The sequence below is a fragment of the Manacus candei genome, unplaced genomic scaffold (genome assembly GCF_025592945.1).
Source record: "Manacus candei isolate 608988 ecotype Guabito, Panama unplaced genomic scaffold, ASM2559294v1 h1tg000028l, whole genome shotgun sequence".
Classification (NCBI taxonomy): domain Eukaryota; kingdom Metazoa; phylum Chordata; class Aves; order Passeriformes; family Pipridae; genus Manacus; species Manacus candei.
In genome coordinates this window covers 33017050-33042082 of record NW_026138076.1, presented here as the reverse complement: position 1 = coordinate 33042082, position 25033 = coordinate 33017050, and the positions used below count along the sequence as shown (strand labels likewise).

General features: G+C 40.0%; 1 protein-coding gene across 4 annotated transcripts in view; it reads right to left on the bottom strand.

The window, feature by feature from the left end:
* The window catches only part of MANBA (mannosidase beta), a 52743-nt gene extending 28693 nt beyond the window's left edge, over positions 1–24050 (bottom strand). The window contains exons 1-7 of one of the 4 annotated variants that reach the window (XM_051790490.1): positions 23799–24050; positions 15042–15136; positions 14444–14549; positions 12386–12556; positions 9671–9794; positions 7085–7260; positions 3964–4074 (exon numbers count right to left, since the gene is read on the bottom strand). In XM_051790490.1, the coding sequence (XP_051646450.1) occupies positions 3964–4074; positions 7085–7260; positions 9671–9794; positions 12386–12556; positions 14444–14549; positions 15042–15136; positions 23799–23984 (969 nt within the window). In that variant the 5' untranslated portion in view covers positions 23985–24050. Of the gene's footprint in view, positions 1–3963; positions 4075–7084; positions 7261–9670; positions 9795–12385; positions 12557–14443; positions 14550–15041; positions 15137–15897; positions 16195–17134; positions 17155–23798 lie in introns of those variants that run through there. The other 3 variants (XM_051790494.1, XM_051790492.1, XM_051790491.1) reach the window with 3 other exon arrangements.
* Between the last annotated feature and the right edge of the window lie 983 nt (positions 24051–25033).

Here is a 25033-nt window from a genome sequence, read left to right as displayed (position 1 = left end):
AAAAGGTCAGCTAGTAAAGTACAGCCTGTTCCCTCTCTGCCACAAGCTAAAGTTGAGGTAAGTATCTGTCAGTAAATCAGACTAAAATTAACTTAGTTAAGTGCAAGGGACACACCCGTCTTTAAGACGAAACTTATTTCTTTATTTCACAGATGAAAATTACTAATCCCACTATGAGACTGCATTTTCTAAACTTTCATTTTATCAAAAAATCACACATATAGACAGAAAACTATTTCCAGAGGTAGGGAAGTAAAAGAAAATTACCACTTATTTGCTTCCTCTTTGGTGCTTCTAAGTCAACTGAACAATTATTAACCAAACATCTGGACAGAGACAATGCATATGACAAACCAGATGCATGAGTGGAGGCTGCAGAACACTGACCTCAAACTGAACCCCTCTGCATTATGGCAGAGACCAAAAGATAGAAACTGAATGAATAAAAAAAATGGGATTGGCCCAAGTCCTGCAGTTTTACAGTGTTGCCCAGGGACAACAGTGCATTATCGGTAAGTGGGACTCGGCATCCATATCACTAAAGAAACTCCCAGCTAGAGAAAAACTACAAAGTCAGGCCACTGAGAACATTTCAGATTCCCATTCCAATATCTCTGTGCACATATGTGCACTGAGGACAGTGTGACCTCCCTTTTTTCTGCTGCAATCCCATTGCTCAATGGGTTGGTTGAATATAGGTCAAAATGATGAACTTAGCTTTAGGACAAGAGTCGTACATCCAATCCTAGAATTTTGCAGACTTATTTTAACATGAGAAGTTGAATTAAAAAAAATAACCATTACAAAAATTACCTTCCTCAGTGAATTCAGTTACTTGGAGAAAAACTCAGTCTCTATTGTGGCTCTTTTTTACGGCACAAAGTGGAATGGGATTTACAGTTGGGGCTCCCAAAGTATTTGGGACATCCTCTTCATTGATGTCATCAGGCAGGTTGTGACTGTCTCAGAGTGCATTTGTAATGGAGTATTTATATTACTAACAGAAGTAATGTGATATCGCTTTATTCACGTTCAAGTGGAACTGGTCGAATCGGAGGCAACCTAAGAGGCTGAAACACTCAGCCAGGACCACCCATACAGCAAGAGGAAAAGCTCCTTAGCCTCAGCTCACATTTCCAGACTTCCAAGGTTCAGTGCCTTTGTGTTTCCAACTCCATTGCTCCCCAGGGGCCCATCTGGTAACACAGCCCATCTTCCTGTTCCTACAGCAGCTTCCTTCTGCCTCGTGGGGTAAAAGAAGGGCAAGGGGAGACAACTAGCATCTGGTATGCTTAGTTACATGCCTTTCTGGCTACGAAAACCTTGGTCACCTTGAAATCTGTCTGATAGAGCTTGCTGCCTGAGGGCTGAACATTTCTCCCAGTCTTGGAGCACACTGAAGAGGCTCTCTAGCCGCCACAGATCAGTCAGCTGGTTCTGTGCATAATTAAGAAAGAGATACCTGTCTTTTTAAGTCACATACAAAGGCTTTGTACACAGCTAAGTGACCTGTGGATCACATTTGGCATTCCCAGATTTAGCAGTAGGAAAAGTAATAAGGATGAAGATGCCTAGAGCTGAAATAAGATCACAGAATGCCCCAGTGACCTAACAAATTAGCATGCAGCATGAAAGCGGTGTGAAAACTACAAAGCCAAAAGGAAAGACTTCTGCAAGTCATACTAAAAGGCCTGGGGGAAAAGAGGGTGTAAAGGGATGGAGGGAAAGACAGCTAGAGGCTGAGATCTTTCAAGTACTAAAATAGCCTAATGAAACAAAAAACTCATAGGACAGTGCTAAAGAAATAAGCATACTGAAAGATGGGGAAACAGAACTGAAAAGCAAACAAATGCCTCATGAGGCAATGAAAGAGGTAATAAATTCCTTGATGTAGGCATGGCAAGCAATTTATCAATAGCAAATAGGACTGGATAGACCCTCACTCAAGACAATCAATTTCACTCTGAGGTAACTTCTGGCTATGACTTTGTTTCACATTATCCTGAGAAACAAACTCTAAACCAAAATACTGAAATGGAAAACCAAAACCAAAACCAATCCCATCTTGGATATTGGTTTTCTTCTGTTTTGGTTTTCTGCTACTCTGAACAGGAATGAGTAAGTACTTCCCTCAGTCAAAGAAGTTCCCAGCACAGCTGGTTAGAGCTCTATAGAGCTCCTGAAAGTACATACTGGAAGACCACCCAGAAATATTCCTGAAGGATTAGTTAATGTTTTGAAGACTACTCTAACGTGTCAGAATCCAGAGAGTAGTTCAAGTTAAGAGTAGCCAAATCTGACATAAGATCAAGCTGTGTTTTCTCACATGTACAATTCTCATCCCTAGGTTTTTGCCTGTCCAAAGTAAAGTAGATGCTCATATGGAGACAAACCACTTGTGAAACGTCTCACCAATAATTTTTTTTCTTAAAAAAAAAAGGGTGGGAGTGGGTAATGTATTTCACCTGAATACAGTCTGTACTAGATAGACAACAGAACCGATAACAGAACAACTTTCAGGAACATTAATCCCTGTTTGTATCTCCTGAACTACTCAAAGTTCTTGTTAAGCCATATGAGTGTTGCTATTTAGTCCTGCTGACATAAGAGAAAATTGTGCTAGAACATGAAAAAACTGCATACTGAGCCTTTTTCCACTCATACAGCTCTGGGTGGGGGTGATGGTGTGCTGGTGCGCCTGTCAGAATCCAAGACAGAGATTCACAAAATACATGAAGGAAGACTAGACGTAACAATATAAAGCTTTAAAGGCTGGTTGATTTACAATGCCCACTGTGTGGTGCATTTGCTTTCTTTCCCCCTCTTTCCCCTTAAGGAGAAAAAAAGAACAGGCTTCTGAATATCTTCTGAAGACCTTGAAGTCCCTAAGATCACATGCCACAGAGTTCTATGAAATATTCTGACACAACCACACAAATGGAACTGATTAGCTTTCCTGTCATTGTGCATTTTTCACACAGTAACAACAGAATTTTCCTTTTTATAGGCTTTATAGCTGTATTTCCTATAACTAGTTTTTCCAAGCATAATATAATGTGTTTACTTGGTGTGGGTTTTTTAATTGTTTCAAAATTAAATCACTAATAATAGCAAAGAATTATTATTATGACTTCATAATCAAACTAAGGGCTAGTCCTATAATGACTAGGACTCGAGAAGCTATTGCTTTTTCATAGGGTTTTTTCACATGAACAAATGTTATGGCAAATAACAGTTTTAGATGCCTGGTGGCCAGATTAATTTTTAGTGAAGCAATATACATCAGAATCACCTAATAAATGGATAAATTTACTTGGTTATTTCCACATATTGATGGCATAAAGAGCCAAGCTAATCTCTATGATTCTTCTTTTTAATGGACAAGTGGAAATTACCTCTCTAGGGTTCTTAGCAAAACCAAACAGATAATTAAACAGCCAGTGTGTTACAGGAACCCCAATGTAAATATCCCCCAAAATTACCTTCATGGATATATTTAAGATGCTACCTCTTCTTAAACCTGAAGCACATCTATCAACATTCTAATAAATGAATGTATGTTAAGCTTTTAGGAGTGTGTCTATCGCATAACTTTTGTAAAAACTGAATTAACAAGAAAAATCTCAGTAATAAACCTTCACATAATCTGTAGAAATCTAAAACGATTTTTCAAAGCCAGCAGCACAGTATATTAAGTATATCTCTTTTCTGAGATTTCCATCTAACTGTAAGCCATCTTCCAGTCTCAATACAAGTAAGCATCCATACAAGCTAAGACTACCAGAAAACAGGTAACAGGTAACCATACGTTGTGACATGAAAAAAAATCTTATTTCTCATTAGCATTTTCACATGCATATTACAATCCAATAAAATATTAAAGAGCTCTAGATACTTGCTGTGCAGAGTGGATTCCTAGCAGCAACAGTGCAATGCCAGATGTAATTAAGCAGAAGGGCTCACCTTTGAAAATTTCTCAATCTGGTATCCTGCCTCCATGATAAAAGTTGTTTTCATGTTGTATCCAGTTTGCTTTCCATGTCCATTTGGCCACCAAGCCTCTACTACAGAAGTCTTGAACAGACAAGAGAGAAAGTCAGAGCAACATGTATAAAAAGAGGCACAAGATGCACCTGTGGGCTCAGATGTCTTTGAGTGAATTACCACAAGTGTAATGAGCTTTTGTGCTTCAGCTGTGGTAGGCTAATTGGGATTTCATCAGCTGCAGCTCTGAGGTGAAAACCATTTAGAGAGAAGCATGATTTCTTCCACTGAAGTCCAGGCTGCCACTTCATCTTGTGTCCACAACAGGCCATGAGCACACATACACATGCATGCACACACCTAGCTGCTACCTGTCAGTTGAGGCACACTGACAGACTACTCCTCCAAGCCCCAAATATCTGTGTCAGGAGCAGACATAGTTCACTAGCCTCTGAATCATGCACCTCCTCTCACCAACAGCTTTTAACTATCACATGCAACATTCTATAAACAGTGGGGACACTTTTGAACTGCTACTACGGTAATATGTGACTACATTGACTGCTTCACTTACGTCAAGCTTTTCAGACAAATTCTAAGTTTCATTCTTTCTTTTCGGTGTTTTCTGCTTTTTCTCTAAGCTTCCTAATCACACCATTAGTACTCCATAATTTTTACAAACATAAAACACTACCTCTAGAACGACAGAATGAGAACAACTTTCTCATTTTTCTAATCATGGAGTAATATTTATATCTTCATTCCAGCAGCCTGCTTCTGCTGCTCATCCTGTTGCCAGCATTTGCCAGTTGAGTGCACAACACAGAAATTGTGGAAAGAAAGCAATAACGCATGCAACCAAACAATGCAGGGATCAGCACTAAATAGAGTCATGCAAGGAGTGCCTCATCTTTTCAAATAAATTGAGGCCAGAGAGCAGCCCAACAATATGTTCTGCTGTAGCCATACTTGGATGCAATCATAATGTATCTACCAAAGTTTCAGCTTCCCTGATACAGAATTATCATAACTGCTTGTGCAGAAGTACTAATCTCTGTGTTGCACGGATACAAATGGAAGCACAGAATCAGCGTGTGCCTCAACAACAAGGGAGTGTTCGCAGCTGCCTGGAAGGACTGGAGTGTCTCATTGGCCACTAATGATGTCATCCCTATGCTCACCATTAGCTGATAAGCAAAACACTGTCATGTTGGCAACATAGCACTTTGTGTGGCAACTGCAGGAAGACTGATACACATCTACACTCAAACACCTACCGACTCTGCAACGTAATCTACAATATACTCTCAACTAGAAATTAATTTCTGGTGAGGTCTCAGTATTCAACATGCACCACACATATCTGTGTACAGACTAAGGGCTCTGTTAGCCTCATCGATACATGAGAACACATTTCAGGGCTTCTCGAAAATCAGCTGATGTGAATTCATGCAGCAAAGCCTTTTGTGCACAAAGAATAATGAAACGCTGCTGCCTCTGCTCTGAAGGAAGTGCTTCCTCACGAGCTTGCAGTTGCACTACATTAACAGATCTCTTCTGAGGCTGGTGGTGGGGCAATTAAATACACAAAAATAACATCTGAAGTTTCACTTTGCAGTTCCTGCTTAATGTAATCCATTAAAAGGCTAAGTAGAGACTAATGGTTGTTTTAAATGAAACCGGGTATTTGCAATTGCTCACATAACTTGCATATCGGACAACAACAGTAACAAAAATTGTATGTTTGTATGCTTTTGTGTCAAAATAAAACAAAGCACATAAGTATGCAAGTCACTGAGTGTGCACACTAGAACATAAACACCCTGCTTGCCTCTTAACATATGTTTTCTCTCCACTCAAAAAACTGACAAGTGAACTCAAGAATACACATATAAGGCAGTCAAACTGGGAAAACAAATGCAGAGTTACACAGCAATATATAAAACCAGAAGAGCCAGTAAAATACAAAAAGATTTGAAGGCTGACTCTCAACTGTTATTAACTGCCAGAATGGTCAAAAGCCCCAAATTCCTTCTCACAGCACATCACTCTCCCACAGATCTAACTGTCCCATAGCAGTGAAGCAGCTCCCATGGAGAACAGCCAGGGCTCCCACTCTGCCCACTGGGCTGAGCCTGGGCTGTTAGGTTCAGTTCTGCAGTAGGGAACTGCCCTCTGTGCAAGTTCATACCTCTTTGTGCCACACTGGGCTCACTGCCTAATTCAAGACACCTACCTACTCGTCAGCTAGAACAGACACAGTGATTTTCTTAATCTCCCAAGCCTTTACATCTTTCCTTAATTACACTTGTATGATAAAACTCAACAGTTTCTAAAAAAAAAACAAAAGAAACAAATTTTATAAAAGTTAAATAATGCTGGTGAATTAAGTCCACCACAAGACAGCTTCCCAGCGCCCTCTGAAGGCAAGCAAACCAATTCCTTCCTCTTTCAGCACTGAGGTGTGTACCAAATTCATCAATTTTTCAATTGACTTGTCTCTTCCTTAGAGCATCCTTCAATGGTCCAAAACTCCTCATGAGTTTTGCCTAGCCAAAGGACTACAAACCAGTGTAAGGAAGTACTACTCCACACAATTTTCAGCCAACGTCACTGCCAGACAGGTTCTTTATAGGGTTCTTTTATTTACCTGAAAGAGTGTCTACTGAGAGGTTTGAAGAATGTTTCCTCTCTCTCCTGGGAGAGCCGTGCATATTGTAGTATATTCTAATCCCAGTTGGTCCAGTAAACAACTGCATGTGAGACACCTGCTGCCAGTGAAGTGACACAGGCTATCCAAAGGTTATCTACCTAAATACCTCAAAATAGCCCCTTTAACAGTGGCCAGCGATTATGTGATTTTATTTTTAAGGCTTCATCATCTTTTTGACATTGAGCTACACAGCTCCACAGAAAACAGTTTTTAGAAAGGAAAAGAACTGTTCTCCTATCCTGTAAGGAGTACAGAACTGCTGCTGAAAGTCAGGAACACAGCAAGGAATGGGAGGGAGGCCTAAAACTGGCATGGAGGCAGAAAGACACACTGGAAACCAGGGGAAATATTTTGCAGCTGGATAGCTTTTCACACACACCTCCTTACCTTGTTGATGTTTACAAGCAGCACAATGCTGCCTTCTCCAGGTTGAAGCTTCACAGTGAATGTTTGTTGCGTTTGCAATTTGGGAATGTTCACCATCACACGACCTGGAATTGGCTTGGAGCTGACTACCTCAAAAACAGACTCAATTTCAAGACACCACTGCTGTGTACTCTTTACTAAGTGAAGGGGAGAAAAATTTGAATTTAATAGTTATGTTTATATACTTAATAGTTAACATGAGCTCTCATCAAAGAAAAAATTCAAATACCTAAGATTAAATCTAACAATTTTCAGGCCATCTTTGAACCAGACCTACAAGGTTAATGCTTGTTTAGTGCATTTGACATCTGTGTTTACATTTGCCAACTTGGAAGAGAACGATGCCATATGATTTATGTTTCTTAACTCCTTTTTTTTTTTTATTTGAAAGCCATCCAGGGTTTTTTTCAGTGTTCTGTACAAAACTCAGAAACCTTGACATCAGTCACTTCATTAGGAAGGATTTTTTTCCCACCAACTCCAATAGACATCATATTTGCTTTTAGTCAGCACTCATATGAACATGGTACTCTTTGGGAAAGATCGTAATCACAAGCCAGTACAATCACTTTTGTCAATGAAACAAAAACAGTATTAACAGAAAACAAGCTGAATTCATCCCAGAGTCACTAAACAAAATGAATGGAGTTATGCTGGGGATGAATTGGGCCCACTGTGTCTAGACTTGATGGGCTATATCTTTATGTCCCTTCTGCCACCAATGTGTGGTAGAGGAAACCAATTAATTACTTCCCTGAGATCTCTCTACAGTTACCTCAGAGGGTTCTCTCCTTTACAGAACTTACTGAATAAGGCAAGACAGGATCAAGGGTACTCAAGCTTTATGTGTAAATTTCCCATTAACTTCCACAATTTAATTGTGTAGCTACAAACACAGTCTGGCTAATCCTATACTTCAAATATTACTGATTAACATATAAGCAAAAGCAAATAAAACAGAAAACAAGGAAAACTAGAACTAAGATGTATTTTGTATACCCAAACTTCTAATCATGTTCTCTTTTCATTTATATACTCTAGCTCTCCTTCCTCCAGGAGAGAAAGAGAGCTCCCTCCAAAAGCAAAGAATTACATTCAGCCCTGGGGTGACTTTCACTGTCTTTTGTGGAATGAAGTTTATATTACATCCAGCTTTAGCCAGGGAAGACCAATTTTCAGAAATGTTGAAAGGGTTAAAAAAACCTCACCCCACAAGGGTCTTCCATTACAGTGCATCTTGCCTGCCCTCCAAAGGCATATAGAAATTTAAGCCCATCCTTAACTGCATGAACTGTGGAGCCTAGGTAGAGAAATCAAGTACAGTGAATCTTTTGCAGACTCAGTGGTCAAAAGACTGAGTCAAATGACACCAAATCTGACAAGTAATAAAAGCACATATGCAGCTTAAATTCAGGTCATTCATTTACTCTTTCTTTTTCAAATGTTATTATTTTGAATACTAATAAGCTCTCGCTCCTGTTCCAAACCACTCTCTGCTGAATGAAAGAGGTTTGCTCTCTCCACTTACCCAGAGAGCAAGATTTTACCTACCAGAAGGTGGAGTTGTGGGAATGTGGGAGGGACCAGAACAGATTTTTACTTTAACTAAATTTTAGAGAGCAGCACAGTCTGTGCTGGGGCTTTCCATGGAAATTCCAATCACGTTAAATCTAGCTAAGACCTGCAGCTATTTCAGGAAGCTTTAATAGCAGCCATGGAGTGATGTCTTCCTCTTTTATTCATACACAACAAATCTATTCCCAAGGGCTGAAATTCAACCCAGTAGAGAGAACTCATGCTAGCCCTTACTCCACTGAAGACTGGGCTCCACAGTGAAAGAAAGCACACGGGTGGTCTACAGTGGGGCATATTACCGTTTGCAGAAAGTTTCAACAGAAAATTAACCACTTTTCCTCAGCTGAAGTGATCTTCAGGACAAAGGAGAGGAAAATCAGAGACCACGGCAAGAGAGGAAACCGGTTTGGTAAGTTAGGTAGCAGGAATGCAGGAGGCCAATCTCTCAAATTGCAGCCTTAACAAATTATCCTTGCATAGCACGACTGCTTTTCTCTCTCAGACTTCATGTTGTGTCCTGAAAACTCGGCGCTCTTGAAACTGAGCTCACTGTGCATTTGTCTTTCCAACACAAAACTAAATTCCCATAGCAGCTTTGCCTTTGTTTTAAACGAAAGTGTGACAAAAGTGAGACATATTTACTGGGAGTCTTGGTGAAAACACATGCCAATAAAAAAGAAATTTTTCCAAACTATGGAGAACAGGTTCTAACCTCAGCTATACTACATATTTACTTCTGCAGTTATTTGGAGACCCTCAAGAAAAAAAAAATATTCTAAATTCTATCATTTTTAATTGCTATTGTTTGTACTGAAGTACTGTTTCAAAACCTAGAAAGGTGTGCTGTGGTAGGAACTACATACAAAGTCATAAAAACCCCAACAGAACATTTCCTAAAATGACAGTTCATTAAGCTTAACAATAAAATGGTTTTTATTCCAAAGGTGAAACAATAATAAAAACAAGACTTACCAAAGAAAGGAGTTAAAGAAAAGTAAATCAGGTGGTAATGGTTATAGGCCTCAATCCTAACATCTTTCCATATTCCTTGAGTGGGAAAGGAAGGGCCCCAGTCCCAACTAAATGAACACTGCTCCTGGAATACAGCATGATTATGTTACAATTGCCTATTTTTCACATGGACATTGATACTGTACCAGAAATAAAAGACATTTGCTATCTAGGAATAAAATACTGGCATGCACTAAAAGAAGTTTTCCAATTTCCATAAATCCAGAAGAGCCTACAGCATTTTTTTTCTCATTTCTTGACCAAAACTCTGCTGCTATTACCTATTTTTCAGTATGTAAAAAATTAAATTTTGTACAGAGAAATTTTGTATTACTGAAATTTTGTATTACTTAGCACACCATTTGGAAAAAACAACAAAACAAACAGTAAAGATAAAATAAAAAATCCAGCAGATTACTCTCAATTTAACTATGAATTATCTTAGTTTGTAATGTCAGTATTTAATTGTACACCTAAAAGACAAATGAGGCAGAAAACTGATGGTTAGAAATGTTACAGTATTCTAAAAGAACAGTATCACATTAAAAACTGTATCGCAAATACTTTATCTCCTATTTTTAGTAGTAACACCACAGTTCAGTACAAGGAAAGAGATGCATATGTCTGGTGTGTTTGTGTAGTTCAGTCATGTTCGCCGTTTCTCCCCTTTTTATGGTTCTCTTATACAAAAACAAAGGGAACAAAACCATGGTTGAGAAGTAGCTTAGTTCTGGTTCTAACATCAGAATAACTGTCAGAATTATAAAATGCTGGTCAGGCAGAGAGGTACCTACACTAATTTCCATTTAGCTGCTTTCAAACCTGGTCAGACCTCTAGTTAACAAATCCCTTGACGACATCTATTCAGCTGCCCTCCAAGTTTCACACAGCCCCAGCCCCAAAGCAAATACAATAGATCTCCTAACGTCTTGTACAGTGACACACAGTTCTAAATTTAGAGACTAATAACTTACAGCCGAGGCATACTAATTTGGGCAAACCACATTGCACAAGTCTGGCCTATCCCTTGCATCTCTACAGTCCGCCTGCCTGCCTATCAAATTGCAAAAGAGCCTTCCAGGAAGGAAACACTGTACCTATTTCAAACGCAAAACCAGGGAGAGCATATTCTTAGAAAACAAGGCCAATTGAAAGCAATTTTCCCTTTAGAAAAAAATTAACTAACAAATCACTGGCAGATTGTCAGGTTTCACTAATAACACTGCAGAGACCGCTATCAGAAACAGTGTGTCATAAAAACAACACGCTTGTATCACTGAAGTACATTACCAATGACAGGCTTGTGTTCTGCCACAAACCCTGTTCAGTTTTAGGTAAGTTTACTGCACTTAATACTGCACCCAAAATGTGTAAAGAGCTTTCCATTACTTTCAGACAGCAACCCAGCTTACTTTAGAAATGTCCTAGTATGTTTGTTTACTTTTTAATGCCACATAGCTGCTGTTGTTACCGTATACATGGAACTCAGAACATTTCTGGAAATTTCTGGAGCAGCTTCCAAGTACAGTCAAACAACTCATTTGAGAAAAACCACTAGGGTATCTTCTTACAAATTTAAAGGTATAGTTCAGTGAAGCGTAAAATCATTCCTGGCCCTTTTGCTCTATAAATAAGACTACAGCTGTTTAAGGCCTTCTTCCTCCCAAGCTTCTCCTCGCACTGATTTCTAAGAAACACACTGGACTCAGAAGAATTACCAAACTTTCCAAAATGTAGTGAAAATAAAAGTAGCAGCAAGTAGAAATAAAGACAATATCTTAATCCTAAAGGATCTTTCCAGCACAACGCAGAGTCTATGTTTACAAATTGTAAAGGAAATTACATCCAGGTTTAGATTAACAGGATTCTAGTCACTTTTTGAGGAGGCTTTAAAAAGATTTTATTAAAAAGATTTAAAATAACTAACAAGAAAGGCATTTAAGTGGAGACAAACCTGAAAAGACACCAAAAAAGAAAAATTCCAAAATAAGATCATCTAGCCATTGCTTCTACCTGCTGCCAAGCTAACAGAAATACACAAGATGCTCCTCAAACAAGAGGAGCATCTTGTTTGATAAATTTTAATAGCAACGAAGTCATGTCTTAAAGTTTCTGAGCTTCATTCATTTTCACTGAATATGTACTTATAAGTCACACTTCTCAACACTAATGAGAACAGGTTCCCTGTTAGATAACACTTCTTGGGACATGCCAGAGCTGCCCAGTATAAATAGCACAGCACATGAGCAACAGTAAACACTCACAAAGCTGCTTGGCTGAGATTTTTACAGCCTTGGCAATACACATTGGTATTTGCAACAGTGAACTCTATTGTCAGCATACACTGCTAAACCCACCCAGTGGATCAAAATCTAATGATTGCACATTTCCCAATACTATCCTGCTCTCTTAGCAGCAAGTCTCCTTGCTGACTCCTTGATGAAAATAGCCTTTGAAACAATCTTAGATTTGAAGCCTGGCCTTCTTATTATTGTATTGTATTATCAACATGCTAGATTAAAGGTTTCTAGGGGGGACATGAGAAGGAAGCTGCAATACAAAATATGCTCTACTTATAAAATGACATTGCAGGTTTCAGAATACAACTGTAAGGACAGCACACGGTGCATTCCTCTTTCCAAGCCTGAAGTCAGAGACAGACAATTGCGCCCCCACCTTTCTGATAAAATTCACATGGCACTCTCCTTTCTGCTCAGGTGGAGGGCAGGCGGGGGGGATGCTGTAAGCTTTGTGACACCTGCTCTGCTCTGCTGCATAGGAAATGGCCGACAAGAAACGGACTTCAACAAAATTGACCTCCTTGATCACGCTGGTGATATCAAAGCTCTAGGACAAATAACAGAACAAAATCATTACAGTGCTGACATTTATTAATGTGATTGAAAATCACTGTTACATTGGGATTTTAATACCATACATCTATTATTCAAAGGTATTTGAAGTACAGTCTAAACATGCTTCGGTTTTGAAGGAAAAGCTACTTCTTAAGCTAAAAAAAACCCAAAATGCACAGTAGCGTTTTAGACTCAAAGAGTTGTTTCTGGGCAAACCACTTTCCTCATACCAAGCCCTCACTGCCGGCTGTAGCACTCTGCTTGCACACAGAAGTGCTTGAAGGACAAGGACAGCAAGAGAATCTTTCCTTTCCTTCCTCATCCAGAACTCATCTGCATCTTCAGAAAGACAACTCAGAAATCTGGTCTATACAAGAGTCCTTCCAACTCACACTGTGCTGCCTTGTCTGTGAATGCTGCAAAGCTGTATTTCATGCAACCTGCATTCTCATCCCCAAAATTTACAGACACACATTCTATGCCAGTACCAAATGAAGCCTCTGGGGCTTCCTCAGTGGGTCACAAAATCCCCTTCAGTGTGGCTGGACAGAAGGAGAAATGTTCCATTTCAGAATTATCCTGTGCTAATATGGTTCCAGTGGCTAATATGCATTTATTCCTTACAGTGTTCATTTGTGATGAGCCATGTCTTGGCAATCTCTTCAACCTGGGGGCAGCCCAGCCAACATGACTTATATCTGTAGAACAGAGCAGAAAACTACAAAGCAAATAGTATTCCTCCATTTAGAGCCTTCAGCGAGTTCCTCCTGCAGACATTGTTGCCACGTGGAACAGGTGAACAAAGCAGCAGTCTGGGTCATAGTAATCAGACTCAATGTGGTACACTCTGATTTTACAGTGAAGGCCATTTTATGAACTGTTGCAATCTGAGACAAAATGATGTCACAGAAATATGGACAAAACAACGCCATTTCCCAACTGTACAGAGCCTGTTAATGGCAAACATTTAGATACTCTCCAAATAGTAAATAATTACAATTTTGTAAAAGCTCTATGAAATGTCTTATTTCACTGATGGTAAAATTAAGTCAAAACTAAACTAAGTGGTTTGTCCCAGGTCACACAGACCCAGGTGGCAGAGTCTATCTCTCATGTCTCAGCCCAGTGCTTCTGCAATAAAACCTGCCAGAATGGTAAATGCTGAGACAGGTAGACACCAGATTTCATTTGTCATTCAGTTATTCCACTATTGTTCTTCCTTTAACTCTTAATTTTTTGATTCTTTTAAGAGAAAAGTAAGGATTGTTTCTTATGTTAGTACCACAATAATTTTACATTTTAAAGCTATACAATCAGTCTGAATGTTTTTGCCACTCTCAAGATCATTCCATGATGAATACTCTTATGCTGACATAGGTTAAGCTCAAAAATGCAAGTCAGTGTCATCAAAAGTGCAACATTAAAAATAAACCACCTTGTTTAAAAAACAAAAGCATGGAAACACTTAAAAAGGCTTTAAAACACGTGCATTTTCATTGCAGTATTCACATGTAAACCATTCTAATACCAATCAGTAAGCAGATTTACAGCTAATATAACAGATTTAAGCTTAGGTTTTCTTGGAGCTGGGACAGATCCCAAGAAGCAAGACATATTATTAGCTGAATTGATCCTCTTGCATCGGTCCTCTCATTTAGGACAAGACACATTTACCTCTAGATACGACGCTGTTGCTACTGAAAAGGTAAGTGCACTTCCCTTTCTAACATTTATCTGATTATACAGGCAGTCTTCAGGTCAACACTGCCTGCGTCCAAGCACCTATTTTTATGCGTATTTGAATGCACTGAAAGTGCTCAGAACAAAAGACCCTTGAAGAAAAAACAGAAGCACCTTCAGAAATAAACACATTACTTACATATCTGTTAAACATGTTGTCTGTTCTCCCCACAGTGACATTGTTGAGCAGGATCTGTGCTACTGTGTCTACTCCCTCGAAAACCAAATTCACTTTCTGCCACTTTCTACAGAAGATAACACATATGTGAAAAACTGTTAGAATACCTAGCATTAACAAATACAGTAGACAGACAATATAAAAATGTATATCATCATTATCTTTAGCAGCATTTGCCTCAGCTACCTCCAAAAACATTTGACTCAGTGTGGCTACATTATATCTTTAAATAGTCAAATTAAGATGACAGCTGAAGTAGCTCAAGTCTACAACACAGCATGTTCACATACACAGCAGATATCAAATGGGATGGCTTCCAATTAGCCAAAGTATTATACTTTCTCAGTTGACAATTCATAAGTAATTTTTAACAATTAACTTTAAAAAAGGAAAAAGCAACAACTGAAGTGTTATGTAGCAACAGTTTTGCAACTGCACGATTGCATAACTTGTTTTATTAGACACAAAAATATTAAGCAGATTTTGAGCTGATGGATTAATTTGCAATTCTGCATGAATGATGGCACAGAACTATTTTAGACATATCTTTACTGCATACCTGATGTCAAAAGGAGTTTTAAATGTCCTGCTGTAAGTCCAGTTATCTAATGAGATCCATCTGTACATCATGTCATTAAATCTATAGTATGGATCCTAGTAACAGACCAAAAAAAGAAAATTACAAGACTCATTTAGTAATAGTGAATAGTTACTACATGAAAAGCATCATAATATCCATTAGATGAACACTTCTTATTTCAGACAGTCTGCAAATGCAAAATCCACCTTAGTTAGTTAGTTCAGATATTCCTTTTCACCTCTGAAATAATATATGAAAGCAATGCTTTAGTAATATTTGGCTTTACTTATATAGGTCAAAACCCTGTTTGCTATAATCATTTATACTCGAATTAGAGGTAGCAGGATTTGTTCTTACACAAGAAATTACTGGTTTGGAATTTAACCAGTAAACCAAGATAGCTTGTGACTTAATGAGAGGAACAGAAACATGATCACCCTCATAATAGTGGAGAAAGTAAGACTAATAGGATTTTAATAGGTAAAGAAACAACATTTTAGGCCTCTAGGGACAGTAGTGAACAAATCTCTAAAATAACTACAAATACTCCAGTTGTTTCTTGTCAACTAGTCTTGCTGTGGTGAGGCTAAATGAAATTGTTATATACGGAGGGACAGAGAAAGGGAAGAAGGAGAAACAACACAATTTTGGTTTTGGTATAAAACTTAAATGACTACTTTTGAGAACAGCACTACATTTACGCCAAATGTGCCCTCTTCCCTTGAATCACACTTCCCAAGAGGAATAAAAGGCACAGTTGGTCTAAGCCACGTCCTTGACCTTTTAGGCTTCACTCTGTATTTATTACCTTGTGGTGGGTCATGACACCCCTCACCTTGGTTGAAGGAATCAGTTACGAGGACCTGACAACCCACGGCCTTGCACCTTGAACAGAGGCAGCAGAAAGGTACAGCCTCATATCCCATGTCAGAGCGCAGGTATTCGGGTCACTGACTGACAGCTCAGTTCAATCCTCTGCAGCAGCTGCACAGCTGAACTGCCTTCCCAAAACAAAGACCAGTCTCTTCTGGACTACATGACTCAAACCCAGCTGAGAGAGAGGGCAGCTGCATTAAGGTTTGCTTTGATATGAGTGTTCTACAGTACCAACATAGTTTAACTACCTGCCCTGAATATTCAAATTCACACTGAAGAAAACCTGCCCAGCTTTTTTTTTCCTACTTGCTGAAGCTAAATTTTTCTCCTTATTTCAGGAATCAGTATAGATAGCCATGATGCTTTGGATTTGCAATTTTCTGAAAACAATTGTTTCATACCTCATATTTGTTTTACAACTAAGAGGGCCGAATTCTGTAATATAAGCACAAAGCACAGCACAAAGCATAGCAGAGCAAAATTGTAACATCTAAGTCACTGTCCTCAGCAGCACAGTCCCCTCTGGAGTCCTACAGCAATACATCATTCCTTGAGCCCATCCAGAGGGAAAGTTATCATCTTGCCTCTACATGCTATGTGCTATCAATAAAATTTCTTACTATAAGGGAAGATTCAAAATGGAAAGGTCTTGTCGCTTCAGTAAAACTGTGAACTCTGCACATACAAGGTATTGTCTAGATGTCATCATGAGCTTACCAGAACAACTACTGAATTTAAAAATATTCATACCATTACTTTTACATGCAAAATGTATTGGGGAATAATCTCAGACTTTTATTAAGATGCAAAATTTAAGGCTAATAAATGCATAGTAAAATGTAAAATTTAGGTTCATAAAAGAAACTCCACTGAGATCATCATATTCAACGAAAGGCAAGCAACAAATGTCACAGACCATGAAAAACAACCATATGTACTTAAAAAGCACATTTTTAACAACTGGCTTGCTTTAACATTATATACTATCTTATATACATTTACATATATATACATTATATACTATTTTATTTCAGGTTTGGAAAAATGCTTTGAAAAATGTGCATGTTAAATTTCAATCATTGCTTTTGTTATGTGTGAAATATTTAATAAAAGGCCAGAGATGTAAGTTGTAAATGCACTATCAACAGCAGACTGTAAAGCCATTTGGTTAATGGCCAAACAACCTACATCAGTACCTCGGCAAAGATGCATTAGAGAAACCTGCACCATCTCTCTCCCACAAATGCATGGATATCGAGATGTTAATGAAGAAAGTCCTGCCTTCTGCAAAACACAAAAACTGGTTGTCAAGCAGCAAAGAGAAATGTAGGAATACTTCATCAGAGGCAGAAATCAACCTCGAATGGGCTCTTACAGGAGTTTACAAACAGAGCAGCTTGTTTAAATCTCAGAGTGTACTGCAAATCCTTTTTCCTGAAGGAGCTTTCTTCTTTACTATCTAAAGCTTTCAACCATCAAGAAATGCACTTGACTGCTAAAATATGTGTCATACAAGGTGCTAATTAGCCTTTCTGAGTACTGTTTCTTACTCACAGACATCCACCCTTTTGGATGGAAAACTCATAGTTCTGTGTACCTTTACACAAAACTTAACAGCTTACTGCTACCATTGCTGCATAACCTGTAAAACAGCTTATATATCACACAGCAAAACTGTTAAATGTTAGTACTGGTTAGTCATTTTTGGCATGACAAATGTTGCTTGTTGTAAAATCAGTCATGTGGCAATGTTCAAGCAGTGCTTTTAAGACAATCCTCCAGGTTCAGGAGAAATGCATGACCAGAACGAAGTCTTCTAAGAAAGCAAAACTACTTTTCCAATAGACTTGTGAGATTATTGACTTTTTCATTACTAAATACAACTGTTCCAAGTGCTGGAAGATGTACCTGTGGAAGTCAAATTGTTTGGATTTTTCTGAAACAGAATTGCATTTCACATTAAATCAGTTCACATCAAAATTAAAGGTTTATTTCAGAAAAGTGGATTAAAAAAAAAGACAAATTTAAAACACTTAAAGGCACTAGCAGAATTTGAAAGATGATAGGATATAGACTGTGCATCTATTAAATATACTTCACATTCAATAGCTCAACAGCTCAGTGTGTTCCTGGAAGCAAGTCATAGAGGGGTGGAGTCAACTACAGCTATTTTTAGATCCCATCAAACATGTCAGCCTTGCATTTTCCTGCTCCCTGCAATTTGGGAAAGAAATCTGAACCATTCAAGCTGCTGGCCTGTTTGTTCTCTGCCCCCAGTTTCCATGCTGTAAGCAAGCAGCAAATCACCTGCTAAGATGAGGTAAAAAGCCCTGCTACAGATCATCAAAAGGAAGCAATTTCCAGGTCGGATAACAGGATATCAGCAGGACTTCAAATGCACTGGCAGCACTACAATGAAGGCACTGCCAAGAGCCTAGATGGAAGCTTCTCCTTACAATGATTTTAAGGGGATATCTGAAAGCTACAGTGGCATGAGCTGAGAGCTTCTCCTGCTAAGCAGGAAATGGATGAGACACGAACACAGCAGAATTAAAGTTCCAAGCCCCAGGGAGCAAGTGGTGCCAGGCACACCCTGGCCTGGAGAAGGGCCTTTTCCAGGCCCCCGCGAACCAGGAGTTTTGGGGAGCATGACACAAACACCTGAATGACACCAGACAGAGTCAGCTGTATCCAGGCGGAAAAACTGTGTGTAATAAAATGAAATATAATAAAGAGAACAAAAACCAGATTCCTTTGCCTTATCCGGCTTTTGTCATGGTCTAATTTGAAGTCACCTTTCATGCTTTTCTCTCATAAATTAACTCTGATGATTTTTTATGATGTACACCATTTTTTATGATGTTATCCCGATGGTGTAACAATTTACCAAAATAAAACTTGCAAGTGATGTTTCATGATTTATAGTTTAATGATTCTGCTGTTGCTGACTTCAGACTGGAAGCTAAATAGCTAAGATATCTATATCCATGCACTCCTTGCAAGCGATAGAAGTCAGGACATTTATACAATTTTCAGCAAGCCCAGTTTCACATATTTACAGCTTGAAGTCGAGCTGACTAACAGTAGTGATGAATGGATCGTATTCTCAGAACATGAGTTTTGAAGTTCATCCTAAAGTAATTGATTTTGAGTAGTTACTCTCAGAAAGCAGTAAACTGAATGTCACTGTCAATGTTCAAAACGTGTTATAGCTGAACACTAGGCCAAATACTACTAGTATTATTTGGATACCTTACTGTATTTAACAGATCACTATAACTTTTATTGGTTTTAACATCACAAGCTTAAACTGACTTGAAAGAAAAACTTAAGTCCTCTTTAATATTTATCCTAAGTTTCACTAAGGCTTTTGAACACTCCTCATAAGTTCCCACAGTTTAGCAGAGCATCTATATTTCAATGGAAAATAATTTATTAATCAACTATTTAATCAACGAATGTCATTTAACCTGAGAGAACCATATAATACCCAATGGAATTGTTACCTGACTTGCTCTGAAAAATCTAAGTTATAACGAAGTGTCAGAAAACACACAACAGCATATTTTATAAAAATGTAGAACAAGCTACAGAAATTATACACTACTTTCCAGAAATGCAGAACTATCAGCTGATATACAAAAATTTCTGTCTCTTCAAATATTTTAATATCCAAGTATGACCAAGACCACTGTAACCTTCTGTGTCAAGTGCATGCCCTTGTTGCCTAAAGGGCCAGAAAATACAGTGTTATCCAGCCCCTGTATAAGCATCACTGTTGCAGACTCCTCATAATAGTTATTTACAAATCAAAGTGACTGCTAATAGGAAAAAACAGCCTTATATAGGAATGCAGTGGCTGGCACATAAGAAAACAATACTCACATTCATCAGAACTGAAACTTTACAGGAGTTACTGGCCAGCAAGAAATGGCATCACGCAGGACTTGAGACAGTACATGGCAGAGCATGCCTACTTCTAGCACACAGATCTAATGTGCAAGTTACCTGTGGATACATATTGCTTACCAGAACAGTGCCTGAAAGAAAACACTACACTGACAGTGGTTAAAAGCAAAATCTTCAGACAAAATGGCTTTTCAGCAAATCTTTTTCCAGATCTGTAGGGTTAGCAATAGGTTTGCTGCAAGTTTGTAAAATGTGTGCATTCGTAGTCAAACTTTGCACTAACTTTATTCAAGTGACTATTACCCTGCTTTATGTGCATTTCTCATGTATTTTTTTTTAAATTTTACATGTAAATAGTACTAACAGCTACAGAATTCTAATGAAATTTTATTAAAAGTACCAAGCCAAACACATACTCTGATGCTATCTCCTGCTTCAGTCATAGTTAATCCAGCATTTGAAGTACGGTGGTTGAACATGGAAGAAAATAATACTTCGGTAGAAAACTCAAAAGTATCGTCCCCAAGCGCATTTTCTAAGATATGTGTATTTGGTGCATTCAGAAAGATGTCTTCATCCAATGTATATTTTATGAGCCAGAGTAAAGATATCTCTAGAACAAATGCTAAGAGGATCCAGAGAGATGAGTAATGAACCTTCCGTGTCAGAGAGATGTTTTTCAATTCAAGTGTATGGCCTGCCCAGCAGATTAAAGTAAGGCTACAGACACGCAATCAGCTGCAGCATCCCTTTGCAAAAACAGTTTGTGCATCGACCTAAATTTGAAATGAACCACATACTGATAAATAAATTGCTTGCAGCCTACTCTTGCAACCTGACACATTTTACAGGCTTAATATACAGCAGCTTACCCTTGCTACCCTCCTTCCCCTCATTTTTGAGATGCCCACTAAGCTACATTGCTGGAGTAGGCCCTCCCAAATTTTGCTTTAAATTTCTCTTTTGGGTGCTAACTCATTAAAAATCCCACGGATACAGAAGTGAAGGATGCAGTACTATTTGCCATTTGCAAATTACACAGAAAAACAGCACATAGATTTCACTAGGTCACTGAACATATGGGTCCTGCCACCCAGAATCATTTTGTTCCCACTAGCTTTGTTCTCCTATTTGCTGGTACAGCTTTTCAGACCAATCTTCACTTCTGATTACAAGCAGAAAGCTTTTGGGTTGCTGGTAAAGTGACATCTTCCATACAATGAATAAAAATCCCTCATTCCACGGTGAAGAGCAAAAGGAGTAAATGAAAAAAATACTCAAGACCAAAACTTTTGTATTTAGTCACCTGTAATTAAACTCCTGATTCTAGACTTGACAAAACCCTAAAAAGGGCTGATTTCCAGAGATAATGAACTCTGAAGAAATGGATCAGTGCTCTGTGCCTCTATAGTTAAGGTAGTGTGTATGCTTTTGTATAACTAGGAATACAATTTTAGTCAGCTGTATTTGAAAACCTTTGGTCATATCCATCACTGCAATAAAGAAACCTCAGGACAAACAGCTGGGCCTCCCTTTGCAGCATGAAGCCACAAACTGCAGTAATGAATGATGTTACTGACTCCCTCCAAACAACCCAGGTTTGTTGCTTTACAGAATGTTACAACTATGGTGGCAGGGATTGAGTACACTTAAGCTCTGCGATAGATTTCAAATCTGCTAAGGTTGCTCCCGTGTTTTGGTACAGTCTACATTCTGTCTTTTAAACAAAAACATGATTTTAAAACAATTTAGTTATCCTGGTGCAAATATTTGTGTGAACGCTTTTTTCTGTAAACTGCGCATGAACGGGTTTAAGCTGACCTTGAGTTACACACCTATACATAGAAACAAGTTAGCTCATTCTGAGCTCGGAACTAGCCACACACCAGTTGCATCCAGCCCAGAGGTCAAGCAACCACACCAGTGAAGTATTTTGGTTAACGCAGCGACTCGACTGAGCCTACTAACACCACCAATTTAGCAACAGATTCCAGTCCACAGCAGGTTCATACCCGGCCATACCAGCACATGTTTGGAGCAAGTTCTTACTTGTATTCATGTAAACATGTCCTAAGTGACCACAACCATCATCAATTTAATTGGCCAAGCACCCATCTACCTATTAGCAAGACCCGTGCTGCTGGTCAGCCGGTACTGACTAAGCTTTCATGCCTCTGTGCAGGCTTGGGATTCTGCACAGGCACATGAGAGTTCATGATCACAGCCTCATTTCCAAATATACTGACGCTCAAAATGACTAAACTACAAGTCAGTTTACAGCAATGCAGCTAAATTAGCAATCACATCTTCTCGCTTTGTAAGTGTGCTTAATGTGAGTAGCTAAATGTGAGTCTTTAATTACGTCATTATCTTGCCAGCCTGAGTCAGTGCATTGGTCACAGTTTCTCCTGGATGATTATTCACACTTCTTACAGCAACACCTCCCAGCACACCCAAATATCTCAGGTAAAGTTCGCTTTACCTTGCCAACTTTTGTATTGGAGAAACTGGCACAGTTCCCTTCACTGTTTCTCCATGTACAGTCTACCTGACCACTGCACATTTGAAAACTTTAGAAAAGCCCTAAATTGTAAATGTGCAAGGTATCATGTCACTTAGCACACAGATGTTGAAGCAACAGACCATCGTGGCTTCTTAGAGTATTTACTTTTCCAGTGTTGACTGTTTCTCTTATCTGGCAATGACACTCTTTGAAATCTATTATTAGTACTGGGATTCCCAACCTATGCCAACACAGAATAATGCTAAAATTATCCTGCCCAAAGTGGCGTCACTTTCTACTTTTACCTCTCTAACTTTAGTCAGAGCAGAGCAGTATAACAACCTGAAGGATAAAAATTAAGGAAAATACAAAAAGCATGCATCCAGAATGTATTTTTTAAACATATGCTGCACAAGAACGGCAACACTGGGCTCACAGCAAATGGAGGGATAATATTATATACTCAGACAACATATGACAGTACTCTATGTTTTCTAGTGTAGAACCGTATTTATCAGTTTTATAGATGAATTTGTTAATTTAACTATATTTTATTTCTTTTCCTTGTTCCAGGTATACGTTTCACTTTCCATGTTTCCTTTTAAAAAGGCACTTCATTTCAAGAATGACCCAGTTAGTGCCATGTTTTTTGTCAGGTCTGAGTCACAACCACCTTATGCTGGTATCAGAATACTTTGCTACCTATCTACAACTGCAGTTTTGATAATTTGTCCAGGAAAGTGGTCACTATGTTTTCATAAATCTAAACAACTAAAGAGACAGGCATAAACTGAAGCAGAGAAGTTTCTTCAAAGTGTTAAGCCAGGGATTAGTCTTTTAAATTCGACAGTTTTTGTTCTTGTGTTTCAGAATATACTTCCCTTAGGGAGTATGGGAATAAATAATCTCAGCTGTTCTGATATGCTCTGCAAGTATTAAAAGGGGTTTTTAATGGGCTAAACCGCCTGGAAATCCTTAAACTTCTCGCATCTACAAGTCAAACTTTAGCAGGGTGGGTTTAGCGTTTCATTCTTTTGAGGAAACATTGTAGGTAAACGTGCCTTACATGCTGTGAGGATATTGCAGGTATCTGCTGTCAGCACCTTGGTTCCGTGCCAAAACCACAGAACCTCACACACTTCAAACCACAGGCTTCCATTTCTATCCTTGGTCCCGTCTGGAACTGAGGACACTGCAGCCACAGAACCCCTTTGCCACTGGCGGGGCCAAGAGATGAAGCCTGGCCGCTGCACCAGCAACGCCAACAAACCCTGCAGTGGCTGCGGCAGCTCCCGGGACAGAGCCGTGGATAGGGGAAGGCGGGGGGAAACGAGGGGGTCGCCTCTACTCGTGCTTCTGGACACCTCCTCACACGCGGGCTTTGCCCTCCGAGACCGGCTGCCCACGGCGGGCTCGGCAGCGCTCCTCGGGCGCCGGGAGAACCGTACCTGGATGAGGCCGCGGCGGAGCAGCGCAGTGTGGACGCAGCCCGGCACCTCCGCTCGGAGCGACACCGAGCCGTTCCCGCTGCGCAGCCGCCAGCTCCCCCGCAGGCTGCGCCACTCCGGGCCCCCCGCGGCCGCCGCCCGCGGCACCGCCAGCACCGCCAGCACCAGCAGCGCCACGGAGCCCATGGCCGCGCCCGCCCGCCCCTCGCACAGCCGGCACGGCCGCCGGGAGCGGAGAGCTGGGGCGGCGCTTGCAAGGGAGGAAGGAAGGAGTGAAGGTCGGCGCTGCTGAGGGCGAGCGGGCGCGGCTGCGCGCGGGTCTCCGGGCCGCGCGAGCGGCCCTACCCCTGGCGGCTGAGGGGGCTCGGGGGCAGCGGCTGCGCTGCCGCCGCCTCCCTGACACACCCTGCCCACGCACACCAGAGAAAGTGCGGTTGTTTTTTTTTTTTGGTGGGGGGGTGGGTTTTTGTTTGTTTTGGGTTTGTTTTGTTATTGTGGTTTTCTTCTCCCCTGAGGAAGCACAGCGGAACACTGGTGATAGGAGCTGCGATGCCGGTACGAATCTCTCAGAAGGAAAGAGAAAACGGCAGCGAGGTGGGAAGGAATGAGGAAGGGCTGTGACAACACCGCAGCGGGCTCTCTCGATATTGGCTCCCTCGAGCCATGAGGTCTATATACGGCCTCAGACTTCCACCTCCTGTTTCCCATAAAATTACAGCGGCGTATAAAACCGTAACAACGTCATGAACATCTCAAAGTACTGTGATTTCTCGTAAAGCAGTGCTGGCACTGTTGCAGTGTATTTTGTTTTGAAAAATTGTGTGTTCATCTGCAAAGGGACAGAACAGTGAGCCTCAAAGAACCCAAAGTATGGTTTCCAAATCGCACTGCAGCTTTCCTGTATGCCCTCACTAGTTTAATGCCTTCATTGACAGCTCAAAACCAGGAATTAAAGAAACAAGTTTTTAAATGGCTCGATGGAAAGAGTGGAAGACAATCGGTGGCCTGAGCTCATCTTGAGGTGTAACACCCACCCTACTTGATGCCTCTGCCCCCTCTGAGCCCTTGGTGCAGAGGGGCCCAGCTCAGCTCCCTGAACTGGGGATGTTTCACACCATGGAACCCCCCCCCCCTTCCCCATCCGAAGCTGTACAGCACGTAGAGAACTGAGTTTCATTTTACAGTACAGAAAAGCAAAAGAGTGACGAGCCCACATACCTTCAGGAGGTTGTGGC